The sequence below is a fragment of the Macrobrachium rosenbergii genome, chromosome 4 (assembly GCF_040412425.1).
Source record: "Macrobrachium rosenbergii isolate ZJJX-2024 chromosome 4, ASM4041242v1, whole genome shotgun sequence".
Classification (NCBI taxonomy): domain Eukaryota; kingdom Metazoa; phylum Arthropoda; class Malacostraca; order Decapoda; family Palaemonidae; genus Macrobrachium; species Macrobrachium rosenbergii.
This window is the reverse complement of record NC_089744.1, coordinates 18,940,195-18,960,000: the sequence shown is the minus strand read 5'-3', so window position 1 is coordinate 18,960,000 and position 19,806 is coordinate 18,940,195. Positions and strand designations below refer to the sequence as shown.

General features: G+C 41.6%; 1 protein-coding gene across 23 annotated transcripts in view; it reads right to left on the bottom strand.

Annotated features, from left to right (window-relative positions):
* The window catches only part of LOC136830708 (uncharacterized), a 145,137-nt gene that overhangs the window by 14,294 nt on the left and 111,037 nt on the right, over positions 1-19,806 (bottom strand). For 22 of the 23 annotated variants that reach the window (XM_067090603.1, XM_067090664.1, XM_067090675.1 and 19 more), the window contains one exon: positions 14,427-14,624. In XM_067090603.1, coding sequence (XP_066946704.1) covers positions 14,467-14,624 — 158 coding nt within the window. In that variant the 3' untranslated portion in view covers positions 14,427-14,466. Of the gene's footprint in view, positions 1-11,046; positions 11,066-14,426; positions 14,625-19,806 lie in introns of those variants that run through there. The other variant, XM_067090552.1, reaches the window with a different exon arrangement.

Sequence of the window (19,806 nt, the reverse complement as noted above, 5' to 3'; positions counted from 1 at the left end):
ACACTCGCCCTAGAGCTTTCTTCATAACCTATAAAAATATTTGGTATCAATATAAATTTTCTTCATAACCTAAACATGCTACCACTGTGCATGTTTTCCATTTAGATATTGGAGAGGCAACTAAACAAACAACGTGAGCATAAAGTAAACAAACGCTGAAACTAAGCCTACACAAGTCGTGAGTCAAACGACAACTCACTGCAGTAAAATCAAGCTTTGTGGTCTTATATAATTATTATAATATTATGAAAAATAGTAATCACTAATTAGAATCTCACTAATCCCTAATCTGAATATCACTAATATAGGAAAACAAATCCCTTACCCAGATATGGGCCCTGGCATTGTTGCTATCCCAGGCAAGGCCAAGATAATTCCCATTTTCTTCCTTCCCTCTCTTGTAACAAACTTGCGAGGTGCAATCGTTCAAATTTCTCCCTCATAAGGGTGGTATTTCGCTTGCTTATGGCAATGGAATTGCGTGAATGCGCTCCACGGTAAGAAAATCCGAAAAGGAAATGTCACGAAGCACTAGGATATTGCTTTAACCAGGAACACACACAAATAGCGCTGGTTTATTGGTAAAGCCCGACGCTCTGTTTGGAACGGTTACGTACTTATATAATTTCATATTTCCGAAAATATGCAGTAAAAATATGTCAAGAAATATAAAATATTATATGTATGCTAGTTGGCATGGTACATCTATGATACGACTTTGACGAGTTTAAAATATCGAGATACAGAGATATATATTTACTTTGATTTGATATTTTTTGTAGAGAATGAACCAGCTCTTATTGTAGAAAATGGATAGTTTTAGTAGGATACTGAAGTAAATTTCTCACTTTCTCCTATCCAGAATTGCCAAGTCATACATACATTGTACGACAATTTGTCACTCAATGTCGCTCACAGGGCGATATCGAGATACACAGATACATATTTACTCTGATATTATATTTTTTGAGAGAAAAATCCAGTTTTTATCATAGATAATGTGTGTTTTAGTAGGAAAGTAAAAAGCATATTTCTCACTTCCACCTAAAAAGTCATAGTCATTTTTCGTTAAATACCACTCAAATGCTGGTATAAGCGGTGAACACAAATGTAAAAAAGGGATTTTGACAAATTAAAAATCTATTTCTGAGGGAGGCCCGTGTCACCCGGTGAAATTCCATACTAACACGAATTTCTAGGTAAAATATTGCTAAGTATACCAGAGAAAAAGGCTTTCAGGAATGCTGGAGTTACTACCCCCAGATCGAGCGTCTTCCATAATGAAGACGTCGGTATTACCAAGGGTGAGTGAAAGAATCACAACCACAGAGCCACACTCGATAGATATCCCCATGTCAAAATCCCCTGGGAAGAGTAGTGAGCCGTTCCAGCCCCTACACTCACCCGCCTGCCAAGCCGGCGACTCCAGCGCCACCTACACTCATTCCAGACTAGCACCACCCCCAGGCTTGGCATGTGCAAGTAGGGGGGGCAAAACCAACCTCTGGGAGGGTCACCGGGTGACACGGGGCCTCCCTCAGAAATAGATTTTTCCTTTGTCAAAATCCCTTTTCTGAGTTCGGCCCCGTGTCAGCCGGTGAAATAGTGACAGAGAATCATGCCAAGACTGCAAGGTTACAGAAGAAAAATAAAAGGTGATCTGAACAAAAACACAGGCTATGAAAAATAGATTTAATTATTATATCTCTCTATGGAAAAATAGGTTCAATAACAGGTAAGTACATGAACTTAATCTTAAGAGCAATGTACAAAAATAGGCACATAATGCAAATACAGGTGGAATAAGGTACACCCAATAAGATAAAGACACAAACAAGTAAACATAAACTTACACCTAAGAACAAAGAGAGACATTTACAACATCAGAAATTTTTGAGGTAATGGAGCAAAATAAAAACAGCTCCAGTACCCCTAGGATAATCCAAATTCATAGCATATTAACATACAATCACCAAGATAAATTAATAATAAGGGCAATAATAATATCAATTATGAGGAGCAAGGCAGTGAGGCATGATTGATCCAGAAGAGCAGGCAGAGAAATAAATGAGGCAGGCGGGCGGGGGGGAAAGGATAAGGATTAAGGATAATTAAGGTGGGGGGATGATACTCCCCACAGCCACTGCAGAAAATTTCAGGGCTTCGAGTGATTTTAAATAATGGCGTTTAAACACTAGAGGTGATTTCCATCCCGTATACTTGGTAAGTTCAGCAAAATCCATATTATGAAAATAGTTGGTAGAGGTAGCTACCGCACGGATATCATGAACCTTAGGGACTGAATCCGGGTTGGCTTGTTTAATAAAATATAGAATTTGCTGCCTTATAGCATTCAACGAAAGAGTTCCACCTTTCTCCCTGATAAAAAGAGGACCCGACTTACACTGTGGAGTTCTTAGCAGGTAAGACTTTAAGGTATAGACTGGGCATAAGGACTGGTCCTGTGGAAGAGGCACCACCTTCCAAGGGGACCACCTGTCCTGAGGGTCTTCATTTTTAGCTAAAAATCTATGATCAGGGGAAAGGAGGACTTCTCCGGACGGGAGGAAATTAACATAATCACCACCCCTAGCGAGAGCCGACAGCTCTGAAATTCTGGCACCTGAAGCCAAGCTAATCAGAAATAAGGTTTTCCTTAACAGATCCATGTAAGAGCACTGTTAGTTGTCAATATCAGATGCTAACTTAAGAACATCGTTGAGGAACCACGTAACAGAATGTGGGCGTGTTACGGGTCTCAAACGAGCACATGCTCTAGGGATGGATGAAAAGTATGAATCTGTAAGGTCAATTTTAAAACCATACAAAAATACCTTCTTCAAGGCTGATTTAACTGTAGTAATAGTGGCCGGAGCAAGGCCTTTTTCAAACAATGATCTAAAGAAAGTAACCGCTAGGTTAGTAGTCATAGTTTGAGCTTCAGATGCCTTCAAAAAGGATGCTAATTTCTTGACTGCTGAATCATATTGTCTGAGAGTAGACTCTAACTTATCAGATTCTAAAAACAGAGTGTTAACGGGGTCAATGTTTGCTCCCTTTTGAGCAGCGAACTTTACAAAGTCCATAAAAATAGGGCATTCTGAATTCTTAAGGAAGCTGACACAGTCTTGGTTTGTACTACTTGGGTCAATCTGGGATTGGGAATCTGATGACACCACAACTTGAGCTCCTGAAGCAGAGGGAACCAGTTGCTCTTCGGCCAATAGGAAGCTATCAGAGCCATTTGGCCTTTGAATGACCTGAGTTTGTGTAGTACCTTCAATAACATGTTTATTGGAGGAAATAAGTAGATCCTCTCCCAATTGTTCCAGTCTATGGTCATCGCGTCCGTGGCATAAGCCTGAGGGTCCAGGTTCGGAGCCACATAACAGGGAAGCTTGTAGTTGCTCTCCGTCGCGAACAGATCCACTTGGAGTCCCGGAACCCGGCGGCAAATCCAATTGAATGACTCTCCATCCAGAGACCACTCCATCTCCAACGGAGTGGTTCTGGACAGGGAATCCGCCACCACGTTCCGCACCCCTGCTAGGTGGGTGGCTGACAGATGCCAGCCGTGCTTGTTCGCCAGGGAGAAGATAGCTACCATCACCTGGTTTACGCGACCTGATTTGGAGCCGCCCCTGTTGATGCAATGAACCACCACGGCGCTGTCCAACACCAGCCTGATGTGAATCCGGCTGGGGGGGGCGGATTTTCTTTAGAGTTAGAAACACTGCCATAGCTTCCAAGGTGTTTACATGGAACTGTTGAAACATTGTAGACCATCTTCCTTGTACTTTTTGTTTTGGCGAATACCCTCCCCAGCCACTTAATGAAGCGTCTGTGTGAATTACCAGCGCCAGAGGAGGGAATTGAAGCGGGACTGACTTTGACAGGCCGCTGACTGTGGACCAAGGCCGCAGTCTCACCTTCAAGATTCGTGGGATGGAAGAGATCCTGTCTCTGAGCCTGACATTGGCTCGTCTCCGCCACACTCTGTTTATGTCTTTTAACTTCGCTTTTAAGAGCAGGTCCATCACTGAGGCAAATTGAAGGGAGCCGAGGATTCTCTCTTGGGACCGGCGGGATGCTGCTTTGTCCTTCAAAAATTTTCTGGTAACGGAGGCTATCTCCTTCCGTTTGGACAGCGGGAGGGATTGCCTGTACGAGGACAGGTCCCACTGGAGGCCCAGCCACTGAAACCGGGACTCCGGAGTCAAGCGGGACTTCTCCCTATTCAGCTGAAAGCCTAACGACTCCAGGAATTTGATGACTATGGCCGTAGCCTTCCGGCACTCTTGAACTGTTGGGGCCCAGATTATCCAATCATCCAGGTACACTGCTAGGGAGATCCCTCGGGACTGGAGCTGCTGAACTACTGTTTCCGCCAGCTTTGTAAATATCCTGGGGGCTATATTGAGACCGAAAGGCATGACCCTGAAGGAGTAGGCTTGCTTCCCGAGTCTGAAACCCAGGAAGGGAGAGAAGTTCCGGCGCAACCGGGGCGTGATAGTAAGCGTCTGAAAGATCGATAGAGGTGGTGACGGCTCCACGCGGAAGTAGAGTCCGTGCATTTGAGCCACCGTAAGCATGCGAAACTTGTCGCATTTTATATAAAGATTTAGACGCGACAGATCCAGAATCACTCTTTGCTGACCGGAATCTTTCTTTGGGACAGTGAACAACCTGCCCTGAAATTTGAGGTGCCTTACTTTCTTTATTGCTCTCTTGTTGAGCAGTTCCGTCACATAGTCCTGTAGGGCTCTGGAGGGGGGTTGGTAAAACCTGATCAGGGGAGGGGGATCCTTGATCCAGCTCCAACCCAGACCCTTGGACACAATGCTGTGTGCCCAAGGACTGAAGGACCACTGGTCTCTGAACCAGTAAAGGCGACCACCTACCTGACTGGTCTCAGTGGGAGGAAGCGGGTTTGCTTCCTCTACCACGTCCAGGTTTTCCCCTGGAGGCAGAGCCAGGTTTGCCTCTGTATGGGGCTCGACCTCTTCCCCCCCTTGCGCTCCTATTAAGGCCGTGAAAGAACCCACGGCCTTCATAGGTAGGGTTGTATGCCGGAGAGGAGACGTACGAGGGTGCAGCAAGGGATTGGGCTGGTTGAACCAGCACGTATTGTTGGGGTTGAGCCTTGGAGGTGGAGGGCTGGGCCACCGCCGAGACCGGGACAGCCTGGACGACCGTCTGGTGATGAGGTCTTTTGTGACGCCTGAAACGTTTACCAGACTTGGTCTGGGAGCTGCCAGATTCCGGGGTTTTCCGCTTGTAGGCGGAGATACCCCAACAAGAGCGAAGGCTTTGATTGGCTCTGGTAGCCTCGCTCAGAACACTGGCTACTTCGTCATCTGGGAAGAGATTCGCCCCCCAGACAGAACTCTTCATGAGCTTGTTAGGCTCATGACGAATGGTGGCATCAGCAAAAATGAACTTCCGGCACTCTAACTTCGCCACCATAAAATCATACAGGTCCGACTGAAACCCTGCTAACAGGGATTTAGCCAGAACCTGGAAGAAGGGCTCCTCTGCGCAGGAGACGGCGGTCGCTTCTGTCAAGCAGAGGGAGTTCAAGGACCAGCCCAACCGAGACCGAGCCTCAAACTCCGCTTTCAGCAAAGCTTCCGGGAGCTTGGGAAGCTGTTCACTAAATTGTGAAGACGCACAGTGAGCGTCCAATTTACCCACAGTAAAAGTGGACGGGGCGTCTTTCCAGAACTCCTCACCCCCTGGGAATACCAGGGATGTGGAGTCTGTCTCCCTCAGCTGAGGCAAGGGATTGCCATCAAAGCAAGCCCGAGCCGTAACCAGAGCGACTTTGTTAAGGCAGGGAGTGGGCAACTTATCACCCAATGAAAACATGGTGTAGTTGCCCTTGAAAGGAGTCAGTTTGGTATTCTCTGCCTGCCACTCCGTAAGAGTGCGCAGGAGAACAGACTGCGCCTGGTCCCTCGGAAAGATCACTGTCTCCCTAGGGACCTTGTCTGAGCGTACCCAGGCTTCCTCCGTCAGCCTAACGAAGCCTGGGTAAGGGGGCAGGAGATCAGGAGGGAAGAACTCCAATTCCTCCAGACGTCTCGTGCCAAGACCCTCAATAGTCAGGGTGTCTTCCCTACATCGAAGGGAGGGAGGTCAGCCTGTAAGAGCAAAACCCCACTCTAAGAAACCCTAAATAGAGGCCCGGGTATTTCAACCTACTACCGGAGGACTCAGCCTGTAGAGTGTGAAAACAATAAATTAAATAACCCACCACTCTCCGACCAAATACTCGGTGGAACGAAACTAGGCAGGCCCGGGATTTCAATAAAACTACTACCGGGCAGGGCAGGACCCCAAAAACAACAAGAAAAACCCCGCTCAGTGGAGACAGAATACAAGGGCCTGGTAACATGACAAAATCAATAAATTAAATCCCAAACCTCCACCGCTAAGAGAACAGTAGGAGGGTGAGGCTGCCAACATCACGACCACAAGGGCCAGAATCAACCCAACTAAGGTGGAACGCAGAACGCGGAAAAAGAGGTCAAATGAGTCAACAGGGCCCTACTCAATCCTAGGGAGAGCCGGTTAATAAAAACTGGGGAACCCCTGGGGCAGGACACCCTCCACCAAAAACAACATAAAAACGTCTGAACGGCGAGAAGAGGCAGAGCTGGCCTGGGGTGGGAGGGGAGAAGGGTTGGTGGGCATATGGGGACAGAATAAAAGAGATGGGGAAGATACTTCACGGAACTGGTAACATGACAATGAATCACCACATTCCTACCCCGAATAAGAGGAGAAGGGGATAGCGACCAAGGCCTCAACCGAGATCCCATAGCCTAGGTCCACCGCTAGAGAACAGGAGGGACAAGGGAAGGGGGGGGAAAAAACAGGGCTACCAAAATAAAAAATTGCATAGAATAAAAGTGTTCAGCGGGCCCGACTACCCAAAAAGTAACTTGCCAGTTTGATTTTCCCGAGGTACCAAGTTGACGTGAGGCGCACAATCAACCCTCCGTGAACTCAGATGGCCGATGTAATCTCAACCAAACGCATGGCGCCACGGCCGAACGCGGAAAGAGGTCGAGATCTCAGGCTGACCCAGGTCATGCCCTAAGAATTACTGATTAAACCCGCCAATCATAATCCTAGGAGATGATTCAGGTTAACCAACAAACATTGAGCTTTCAACGCGCCACGATGGAAAGTCACGATTTTATTTTTTGTTCCACTGGGGACTTGCCCTGGGGACCTGCGGAGCGAATGTTATCCCTCCAACCAGGGTCAAAGCCCCTTGAATAAGGTAAGCAACAGATCACCCCCATTTTACATTTGTTTTGCTGCTCAGAGGTAGGGTTTTGCCAGTGTGCAGTTGTTTTTTGTAACCTGTGGCTACAGTGAATACAGATATTACCGCTTGCCAGCCACATTAAAAATGCCGCACGAGACCAGATATGTTAAAAATCACCGTTACAAAAGCTGGCCTGGGGTGGGAGCCTAACCGAGGGATGTAGGGGTTTTCCGTGGGGTGGGTCAGGGATGGGGATGCAGTGTAGGCTAGTCAGCCAACGTGATGAAAACAGGAGACTGGGAAAATAGAACACTTTCAAGTAGGAAACCCGACTTTTCGCTTCTGTAGTTTAGCCGCCTTATGTTCAGCCTCACAACCCTCTGTATGCAGACTAGCGGGTCGGAAAATAGCTAACATTGTGCGTTTCAGCAAGTAGGAACCAACCGTGGTAGTTTAGGATCATATGTTTGTTGATTAGCGGGACAAAAGTTTGTAGGATCCTTAGGTTTGTTGATTAGGGGTTTGTATAGACTAGCCAGAAACTAGCCTCAACAAAAACCCACCTTTTGCTTCTCCCCACCCAAAACCCCGGTTCCCAACACTGTCCCCATTAGCCATTAACTCAGTATTCCACTGGGAAACAACACCAAAAACACGCTTTTCAGCCTGAAGCTAACAGGAGGACAAAAAAGGGAGGGCGAGGAAAAAACAGGGAGATTCAGAAATTTCTGTGCTGAAAACCAACCAGAGCTGAAAGAAAAAGGGGGATGCCATAACAGCATAGAGGAGACACACCCACAGAAAACTCTACCCCTCCATGGAGAAGGGGGAGGACAATGGGGTCTCACTCTACCACCCAAACAACGGCCCGTGGAAGGAACAGCAACAGAAACTCCCTCAACCTGGGGATTCCCTCCCCATACCTAACTTACTGAGGAGAGCGGGAGGCCAAGGAAGTAAAATACGAGCCTAACATAGACATAGACAGGCTAGGGAGCCCCACACAACAAAATTACCAGATAAATCACCATCACTAAATATACATAAACCAGGAATTACTTGTGCTCGTGCAAGGCGCATAGCCTAACCGAGAGGAGCGACAGGGTAAACAATAAAATCGAAGCTGACGCTCCCCCGCATGTAAATTCAAGGCAATAAAACACTGATAGCACCAGCACGACACAATATAATGATAAAGAAGCTAAAACTGTTAAAGGGAACACATCCCGGTGGAAGAACCTAAGCGGGAAATGACGGGAACCCTAATAAAGGAACCCCAACATGTGGTTCAGTAAAATAATGTAGAGAAACACCGATACAACCCACCCAGGAAACACCACCAGGATGAAACCCAGGGGGAATAATGATAAGTAATATAACGACAAGGAGAAATCCCAAACAGAACAACAATCACATATAATATGAAAATACGGACTGACCCAGCCAAACTTATCATAAAAACCCCACAATAAGATGGTACTTAACTTGGTGACAGTAAAGCTGCTTGAAGACATGCTGGCAATAAGGCAAAAACAGCCAAAAACACAAGCACAAAAATTCTGGTGAGAATAAATCACGTGCTAGAAAATGGAATGAGTGTAGGTGGCGCTGGAGTCGCCGGCTTGGCGGGCAGGTGAGTGTAGGGGCTGGAACGGCTCACTACTCTTCCCGGGGGATTTTGACATGGGGATGTCTATCGAGTGTGGCTCTGTGGTTGTGATTCTTTCACTCACCCTTGGTAATACCGACGTCTTCATTATGGAAGACGCTCGATCTGGGGGTAGTAACTCCAGCATTCCTGAAAGCCTTTTTCTCTGGTATACTTAGCAATATTTTACCTAGAAATTCGTGTTAGTATGGAATTTCACCGGCTGACACGGGGCCGAACTCAGAAAAGAACCTACTTTAAACATTTTTTTTTAGCAATATTTCAGGAAATGTTTATTTAGACAAAATACCAGTCCAAAGCTATAAAAAACTAAAAATCGATAGTTCCTTGAAATTTGGCAGTCAACACACCCTTTAAAGGATATTAACTTGTAATCATACACAACACAAGCGAGAGAGAGAGAGAGAGAGAGAGAGAGAATGAATCTGGTACCACGTTAAGAAACTCCTCTACATGCAGGTATTTGCTGAAGTCTGCCATCTACAATTTTGCAGATACTTGGAAGGACATCACCACACAGACCCTGGAGCACACTTGAAAATATATCCTGAAAGAAAAAGAGAGCATGATGGACTTCCAGGTTTCCAAGTTGACAACTTTGAATACTGTACTCTTGGAGGGTCGCAATGACATTCTTAAAGATGATGTACAGGAGTGGCTGGATGATGATGGCGGCAACCCTGGATTCCAACTTTTGTCTAACAACAAGATTGCTGCTGCTGTCTCTGCTGGTAATGAAGAAGCCCCTAAAGAGGAAGACACGGACAAGGACAATGTTGTTTCACAACACGAGCCTTCGCACAAGCACATGCGCATGGTCTTCAATGTTTATTGAGACTATGGAGAACCCCAACATCAATCCTATCTACTGTCCCAGGGCCTTGGAATTGGCTGCAAAAAGGAGTTTCAGTGGAATACCACTGCAAAGCAGAATCACCTTCCTATCTTCAGAGTATCCTCGGCAGCTTCTTCAGATCCCCAACCCCTGTGTACCCAAACCCATCACCATCCACATCTTCTGTAACTTAGTCAGTCAGCCTAAAAACTCAGGTGGGCATGTCTGCGCCCTTTGCTGACATGCGGGGTTCCTTCAGCCATGAATCTGATATGTCACCTCCCCTTTGATGACCATGACCCTCTAGGCACCTCGACACCTCTTCCAACAAGTTCACCACTTAATGTGTTCCGGGAGGCCGAGGAAGCAGGAGATACCAGTCTTGACAACACAGTCGAGCTCGTGGAGGGGGGAAAAGGTGGAGAGGACTATTAAACCTCCTCATAAGTTTTTAAAAGTATGGCCATCATAAGCATTTCAGGAAGCACACACAAGTAGGTGACAGAAAAAGGCTGGTTTTATTTTTATATTTTTTTTTACTAAGAACGAATGTTTGTATTTTTGTAGGAACAAAAAGAGGTTTGCTTTTATGTACAATGTACTTTTAAATGTTATACAGTAATTTTAAGTATTTTAATATTTATTGTGTGTAAGCAAAATGACAAATTTTTAATCAATTTGCATTTTTCACAACTAACAAACCTGAGGTCTTTATGTATGGGGAAAATCTCTTACGTGCAGTTGGATCCAGTTAAAAATGAAACGAGGTTTGGTGGCATGAGTGTGACAGCCAACGAGGAAAGAGAGCAGGTGGAGCCTGACCTCTTCTCCCCTTCGACTATGCCGTGACTTGCCAGTTGCCTTCAAGGCCAGGTAGCTGTATGAGGGGTGGCTTGAGGTGGGCCATTTACGTAAAGACCTCAGGTTTGTTAGTTATTATGAAAAATACAAACAGATTAAAAATTTGTCATTTGTTCACATATGGAGTTAGTTATAAATGATTTGTTTAACCAGACCTCTGAACTCTTTTAGGGTTCTTCTAGGGCTGGGAGTTCATATATGGAACAAATTGTAGGTCTTTATGTGTGGGGAAACTTACTTTTGGTGGGAGGATAAAGTAAGCTTTAGAACCGACAGGTGGTTCAGCTCACCTGGGCTCACTTCCTGGTTAATTGTTAGAGCATGGGAAGGAGTTGTATGCCTCTGATCTGTTAAGTGAAAGATTACTCAACAGCCAGACATCCGGGCTTTGACACAACAGGAACTCCAGTTTACACCATGTCTAGGAAGAAAAGAATCTGTAATTGTCAGAGAAAACAAAACCAACGGTAGCTAACGACCTTGTTCTATTGTTAATCCCTCTCTCCCTTTGTAAGAGAGAGGGTAGGACTTGCTTCTATAGTCCTTCTATTTCTAGAATTTGTATTGTGTGGGAACAATCATAAAATAGAAAATAGAATGGGTGCTCACTCCCCCTTTACAGGCGGTCCCCAGTTTATGACGGGTCCGGCTTACAATGTTCCGAGGTTATGACGTTTTTCAAATATATTAATCAGAAATTATTTCCCAGTTTACGACATGTTCCGGGGTTATGAAGCTTACGACGCTGATCCGACGGAAGAAATATATCTCTAAAATGGCAGAATAATAAAAATTTGGAGGTTTTTTTTATGAAAAACTCAATAAAAATGCAGTCAACATCGTTTTCAATGCACCAAAAGCATTAAAAGTAAGGTTTTCTTTGGATTTTTGACGATTTTCGATGATTTTTCGGCTTACAACGATTTTCGGTTTACGACATGGCGTAGGAATGGAACCCCATCGTAAACCAGGGACTGCCTGTATCTAAAAAGAAAGTGATACTCCGCATTATTCGGTAGCGTACTGTACATAGAGTACACCTGCCACACTGTGTATTGTGTACAAGAGAAAATATGGTTTTTTTTTATGTACAATGTCTTGTTAAGTGTTATACAGTAGTTTTCCACGTGTTTAAGAAAAATAGGAAAAACAAAGTGACAACCATGTTATTTGATAGTGTACTGTATGTACAGTATACCTTCCATATTGTGTGTTGCATAGTTGAGGAAGAAATGGGTTCACTTGTTTTTTAAGGTGTATTTAGACTGCATATTTTGTTATAAATATGGGAAAATGAGCTACATAATTGCCTTTTGCAACAAATTTTCAGTTTAAAGTGTGATGGTTGTTGTTTATAAGCATATGTAGTGTTTATGGTTATGCAGCATTGACAAGGTAGGGGGAGTAAAGGTACGAAGTTGCTGTTCTACAACCATAGTTTTTTATTTGACCATCCAGCAGGGCCTTAGCTCTAAAGCTGCAAATAATCAAACGATTACTGTAATGGGTAGTGGAGCGATAGATGAAATATCCAGAATCATTGGAATTCTGGAAAGTAATGGAGTTGCAATGACAGACAAAGTCCTAACTAGCACATTCACCAAGCACATAAGAAATAAAGACATGTACTCAGGAAACACACAACTCCATTTTTGCCATAGACATAAGTGATGAGCTCATGATGAGGATGAAGATGACTAACCTAAATGCCTCTCTGTTGGGAAAACATGACCCACCAAGATGGCTGGCCCAAATGAACAAACACTGAGATTTATGAATAACAAAACAGAGATTTATGAATAACAAAACAGACAGAGAATCCTGCAAAGGTGTTCTGAACTGAAGATAGAATTTACGCCAAAGGCCAAGCACTGGGACCTATGAGGTCATTCAGTGCTGGAACGGAAATTGACAGTAAAAGGTTGTTTGAAAGGTGTAACAGGAGGAAAACCTCACAGTTGCACTATGAATCAACTGTTAAGAGGGGGTGAAAAGTAAGATGGAAGAAAGAGAATATGAAAGGAGGTACAGTAAATGAAACGAAAGGGGTTGCTGCAAAGAACCTTAAGTAGTGCCTACAGTGCACCACACAAGGTGCACTGATGGTGCTACCCCCATAGGGGTGCAAAGATGTTCTGACAATGCCAAGAGTCCACTACTGTATAAGGATGACAAGAAGCCCTATGCTGTACTGAAAAAGCCATCTATGGCTTGAACCATATGAGCCTTGATCTTGAACTATGAGATATCCTTTAGTGGAACATCCAAATAAGCCTAGGATATAACCTGAAACCAATATGAAACTGAATTCTTTGAAACACAAAAATTCTTTGATTGTGAAGATGGTCACAAAGATTTAGCAATTTGAAGGTACATCCTGATGGCCTTTACTAGGTAAAAGAAAACTATATTCAATGGAAGAGGAAGCCAAGCCAGGAATAGCAACTGAGTCCAAGAATAAGCCACATTACTATAAGATTGAGTGTGGCTACTAACTCTGGGGTGAACAAAAGCCAAAAAGAGGGCCAACAGCTGGAAAGGGAAACTTTGCCTAACAGGGCATGGAGCTCACTGACATGCTTAGAGGATATATTGTTAAGATGTTACAGTAGATGAAGATAGAATGACCTTAGTCCCTTTTGAGTTCTCAGGTAAGTAATGGTAGAAGTTTTGTCAGATATGACCCAACCAAAATAACCCAATAAGACAGTAACAAATGCTTGGACGCCAGATATGACAGCCTGTAGCTACAACCATAATACAGCACTTGTACTATAAATTTACAACCTAAATAAGTTTCCTTGTATCCCTTTTTTGTGACCTGTACCATATAACGTCTGGTCAAGATCATTTGTGTAAAAGTTTTTTCCTTCTTCCAATCTTGTAATCTTGATCATAACCAAATTATCTTGGTTTAGGGTAGTGACAGACCTCAGGTTCTAAATAACTTCAGTGTAAAATATGAACTTGTACAATTCCTGCAATATAAGCTTGTGGGGTCATGACAAGACTTTCTATCTACTAATCCTTAAGGGTTAGAGTCACAGGATATACAGTACGGTATACTTGTCCAGCAACCTTTGTGCAAACATGAGCCTAAAGAACATTTATACAGTACAGCATTGCGAAGTTAAGGCTTGAACAAGACTTTATTTCTACAGCTCCCTGTACCATCACTTCCTTCAAATGAAACTGGAGAAACATCTTCACATCCTCAGCCCCTAAGCTGCCTTTTTGCCACTGTAAGCTTCAAAAAACCCATCATTGTACAATGTACAAGATTTTCTTTACTTCTCTCCATTTGACCTTAAGCATGTCCAGATGACTTTGGTACAGTCATAATATCAATTCCGATACTAATTACATATGCTGTAAAATATGAGCTTTTACAATTACTCCATCATAAAACTGTGACCCTAACTAGAATTTCTTTCTACCACTAAAAGTGATGTTAACTTTATTAAAATCCACAATACCTCATCTGGTTCTAAGCAATTTCTATGTTGCATATAAGCCCAAATGTTTACCCCTTACAGAGTTGTGGTTTTGACAGAGTAAGTGACATGGAGGGATGGGTGGACAGCAAGGTGATTCATATACATCTAAAATATTAGTTACATAAAAGGGAGTACACAGAGCAGCGAAACACATATCCAACTTGAACACTTACAATCAAATCAACATTTAAAATATTCCATGATCTTTCTCTACAGTATTTTCTGTAAGGTAAGTTGGACAGCATACAAACCAAAAACGAAACAATAAAATATCAAATTACTTACCAAAGTAGTTGATGCTAGTGAGGCACCAATGGCAGGTCATTCAAGGAGTCAAAGGAGTGATGGGAAGGAGTTGTATGACTATCAAGTCAAGAATGTGTAATACCAGATCTATAGTAATTGCAGGGTGCTGAATAGCACTGACCATTCTCATTATTGCATGTCTCATAACTTCCTCACCAGTCATAACATGCACAACTCCTGACAACAAAAATACTTGTCAAATTCAGAGAAATTTTTGTATAATGATTCACCAAATATAGTCATTAACCAGTAACACAAAGCTTGTTCTTTTCAAGCCTCCATGGAAAGGGTAATTATTTTCATCAGTGTCATTATTATAATTAAATATGTAGTTAGCCAAGACTAGACGACTAAAATTCCTAGCTCTTAGTATATGGCTTGCCAAAGATTTTATATCCTCTATGCATGCAAAGCCACATATCAAATGAAGGTTATAACTAACTTTACTTGACGAATACGGTACTGCCCATTAACCTTTTCTAGACATGCATTTGAAATAAAGGCAACTCCCACTATCTGAATGACTTCTAATTAGATTACTCTAACAATGCACTAGAAAGAAGCATCACTGAGTCTTGTTTTATAAAATAAAATTTCAGCAAGAACATGGATATGGTAGCCCACTGCTGTATTTTTTGACACAGGTTCTAAAAATATTATGAATGGAAAAGTGTACCAAGCATATTTCTCCTACACAAATTTGAAATCAGTTACAGATTGCCAAATTACTGACATTCACAGAAATGATATAGATTGCATGACAAACTGAATTTCCCTTTCAGTTAGGAAGAGTCTTACATAAAAAAAAAAGTTCTAATTGTAAGGGGAGTAAATTTGGCATTTGCTCACTTATTAATTGGTTGTCTAACAATGGCAAGAAAAAGGATTACAGTACTATACGAATGGGTACTCAGACTTCTAGAATTCCTATCTGTAGAATAGTTAGAAGAAATCAGACTGAAAAGAAACCTCTGCTAAAAAGCATTCTAAAGAAGGAAAATACAGAAGGAAGTGATCAGATATTAAGTATGAACTGCTAACAAATTGTTGATAATTTGGAATCTAAGAAACTTACTTAAAATTAAGAAGACACTTAAGAATTAAAGCTGGAGAAAGCACATGGATAGAATGTGTAGTGAATCCAATTTTTGAAGGGAAGGAAATTCTTCCCATTAAAGAAATTTTATAAGTGCATGGAGTACATTACTCCTCAAGTCTACAAAGAGTCAGGCTGACTAAAATAGTCTTAGATATAACAATCAAGGAGGAAAGATAACCTTATAAGAAGGGACAGAAATGGGACTGCCTGAGGTCTACTCCATACCTATTCAAACAGTGGAGAAAGAAACTATATGTACCACCAATGGCACTGATTAACAATGCAAATGAAAACTCAGTTTATGAATCAGAAGTGAGAAGAGTTAAAATACAGTCACTTGAAAGAAATTAAAGAAAATTATGCCAGATAAAAATTCATATATTTGATCGGTGAGTATAAGGACATAGCTGCCACAGAATTGCTTAAAGAGAGGCACGCTCCCAAAGGAAGTTTACCGAAAGGAAAGTTCAAAGAATAGAATGAGAATGAAAAACAGAGCCCTCTAAACCTCCATGGTCTTTTCCACTTTTGTTGGTTCTTGTGAAAGATGAGACTCTTACTGTAGAGTAATGGTAGATTTTGGGAAATAAGATAACAGTAACTGATCCATTCCCAATGCCATCTATGAGATTTCTTATTACATCCATTGGACCCAAGAAATACTTTACCACTATGGATCTGCTCCAAGGACCCCTACAAATTCCTTTAAAAAAATTGAGAGAAAAATTGGCTGCCTTTCCACAAGCATGGTTAATGGATAAGGTTCTGGATGGATTACTAGGGAAATGTGTGTACTGTTATATAAATGATCTACTAATAGCCACTGGCACAATCAAGGAACACACAGAGTGAGTCAGAGAAGTCCTCCAGAGACTGATGACAGCAAATTTAAAGTTGGAATCAAGGAAATGCACTTTCCTTAGAAGGAAAATAGACCATCTGGAACATAGTCTATGTGAAACAGGTGTTGAAGTAAATTACCTAAAAGTTAGAGTAGTTAAGGAATATCCTAGACCTCAATGTAGGAAGGATGTGAAGTCAATTTTGGGTTTAGCAGGATTTTAAAGAAAGTTCCTGAAAAAAGAACATGTATCATTTGAATGGAAAGCAAGGCAACAAGATGCATTAGAAGAATTGAAGGAAAAATGAACCAACTCAACTATATTGGCATTCCCTGACTTTAGAATTCTTTCTAGCAACAGATGTGAGCTCTATAGGAGCATGTCTGATGCAAAGAAATGATAGTAAATATCAGGCTACAGCTTGCTCAGTAACAGACAAGGAATCACTTGCGATCACTGACGCCTTAAAGCACTTTACATACATTTAGCTACAAGATAACTATTTTTAATGATCATTCTGCTGCTATGGAAAAGTTCAAGAATACAAATTTCTCAGGATGGAGGGCTCCTTGGTTTATGATTGTCCAAGTTTATGACACTAAATTAAAATATGTTTCAGGGAAAGCAAACAGGGTGGTAGACACAATATCAAGATATATTCCTCAGAATGATAGTATAAACATTAGCCAAGTTAAGTCTAGTGAGCCTAAGAATAGTGTATTCGTAATACATTATACAGAAGAGCTTCCTAGATCACATTTTATAAAGGAACAAAAGCAAGTAGTTTAGCAATATGTGTAAAACAAAAAGAAATCTGACCCTCAAAACGAAAGAGAGTTAAGTAAGAAGATTGCATGCCCAATTTATGAATAGAATACAACAGATGGAGTATAATGTTGGTTATGCTAACAACTTGATCAGTACTGATCATTCCACAAGATAATCTTAAGAAGATAGTTCCCCAGACTCTAAGGAGTAAAGTTGTTAAGTTAATGAATTCATGCATGACAATCCCATACGAGCTCATCCATGATGTGATGAAACAGTCAGATTAGTAAGAGAATCTTTCCACTGGAAAGGACTGTATAAGTGTGTGAATAATTATGAAGAGTTGTAATGTTTGCAATAGTTACTAGGGAAGAACAGACAAGGAAGTACCCTCAGGCAAATATCCTATCACATAAACTCCATTTGAAGGAGTAACCATAGATCTCATCACTAACCTTAACACTACAAGTAGAGGAAATAAGAATATGTTACTATGCAAAAACACACGCACTAGATATGCAGGTCACATACCTAAATCAGGGGAAAGTGCTAAAGAATTTGTAGTTGCTCTTTTTGACAAGATATTTTGTAGATATTCTGCACTACAACTAATAATTACAGACAACGGCTCAAGAGTTCTAAAATACAATTGTCCAAGAAATCTGTGATATTGTACATTCAAGGTAGAAAAGGCAACCATACAACCGTATCATCCAGCTAGTAATGGCTTAGTAGAAAGGAATAACAAAAAAAATTCTGGATGCTTTGAGACATACAGTAAGACAAGATCCCAACTGGGATGTTAATTCGTTTTTAGTCCAACTGTCATTAAGTGCCAGATATCACACCACCATTCAAGCAACACCCATAAAGGGTCTAACGGGATAGAGCCAAGACTACCATATGAATGGCTAAATAAGCCAATTCAACCTAAGTACAGTACTCTGAAGATATTATGACGATTAGAATGAATAACTATATTATGAAGATTAGAATGAGCAACTACAGTACAAAGTATTACATAAGCAGTTGCACAGAAACCTTGATGAAGCTCAGAAAGTGTATCAAGAAGGATTAAAAATAACATTTTTATGATAAAATAAAGTTTTATATATACTTACCAAGTAATTACATTGCTATTGGTCTCACTCGCTCAGCAGCTAAAATTCGCTTTTTGTTTTGGGTAGGTGACAAGCCCCGGCCCACTTTTGGGGAAAGAGGAACAACTAGCAAAAGAGCTTCAATTTGTTTATGCCCTTATGTTCATGCGAGAGGGGAGTAGGGCGGTAAGCGGAAGTCGGTGATTTACGTTGCTAGACAAGAGCGTAAAACTGGATCGCCGTTAGCCGAGCCAGCCGTTGACCGGGGACTGCCTGTACCACACATTCTTCTTATATCTTGACTCTCCCTAGTTTCCAGTAGTGATATTCCAGCAATCCATCTCACCATCCTCATCTCGGTTCTTTCCAACAGTCCCTCCTCTTTCCTCTTAAGTGCCCAAGTTTCTTCCCCATATAATAGTACAGGCCTTATAACTGTCTTATACATTTTCATTTTGAGTCTTAATGGCATTTTCCTGGCTAGCTAAAGACTTACTAATCTATCTAGCAGCTGCCTTCCTCTTCTTATCCCTAGCGAGTTTATTTAAATGTGACCTCAAAGTCTACCACTTCTTATTGTTCCAGTCTGAATACTCCTTACATCTTCAATCCACTGAACATACCCGTCCTCTACAGTCTGTGCAGATCGTATATAAATTGTAAGATTCTTTAGTTAAATGAGTATTGCAGCCTGACATTATGAAGAAAACAAGTCAACTAAAAGTCACACTCAGGAAAAAAGTCTTAAATTCAATTATGATGTTTCAAAAAGAAACCTAACTCTATCTAAGTATGCCGCAAGGCTACCAATGCAAGAATATTTCACCAATTGACGGAAGAACAATCAGAAAAATAACGAATTCCAAAACAAAGCTGGTGTACAGCCATCAGCTGGCAGAAACAAATTGAAGCTATTTTGCTAGTTGTTCCTCTTTTTCCCCAAAACTAAGCAGGACTATTCAGCTACCCAAAACAAAATACCGTAGCCCAACCTGCGAATTTCAAAATTTAGCTGCCGAGTGAGTAAAACTAATAGCACTGTAATTACTTGATAAGTTACTTATATAAAACCAGTAGACAATAAAATCAAGGATGAAGTATACATACAAGGAGAAGTTAGAAGTGGAATAAATTATAATCTAACCACGAAATTTACAGGGCCATTCAAAACCACAGAGTTAGCATTACAGAAGCAAAAGTGTAAGTAAAGAGAATGAGTGAGTGATTTGGCTCCTTCTACATATGCAGATTCATTAGAAGAGTTAGGATTCTGGGTACATAAAGACAAAGTTAAAAGAACTAAAGAAGTTAGGAAAACAGGAGACTGAAGAAAGAGACAAAGTCTTGGACATTTAATTTCTTTATTGCTAAGTTTACCTTTGTTGGTTAACTTAGTAGTAAATAATTTTTTTTATTGTTGCAGTTCTTACTTTAAGTAGCTGGTTTTCTATTGTTGCAGTTCTTACTTTAAATAGTTGGTTTTCTGTTGTTGCAATTCTTACTTTAAATAGTTGGTTTTCTATTATTGCAGTTCTTACTTTAAATAGTTG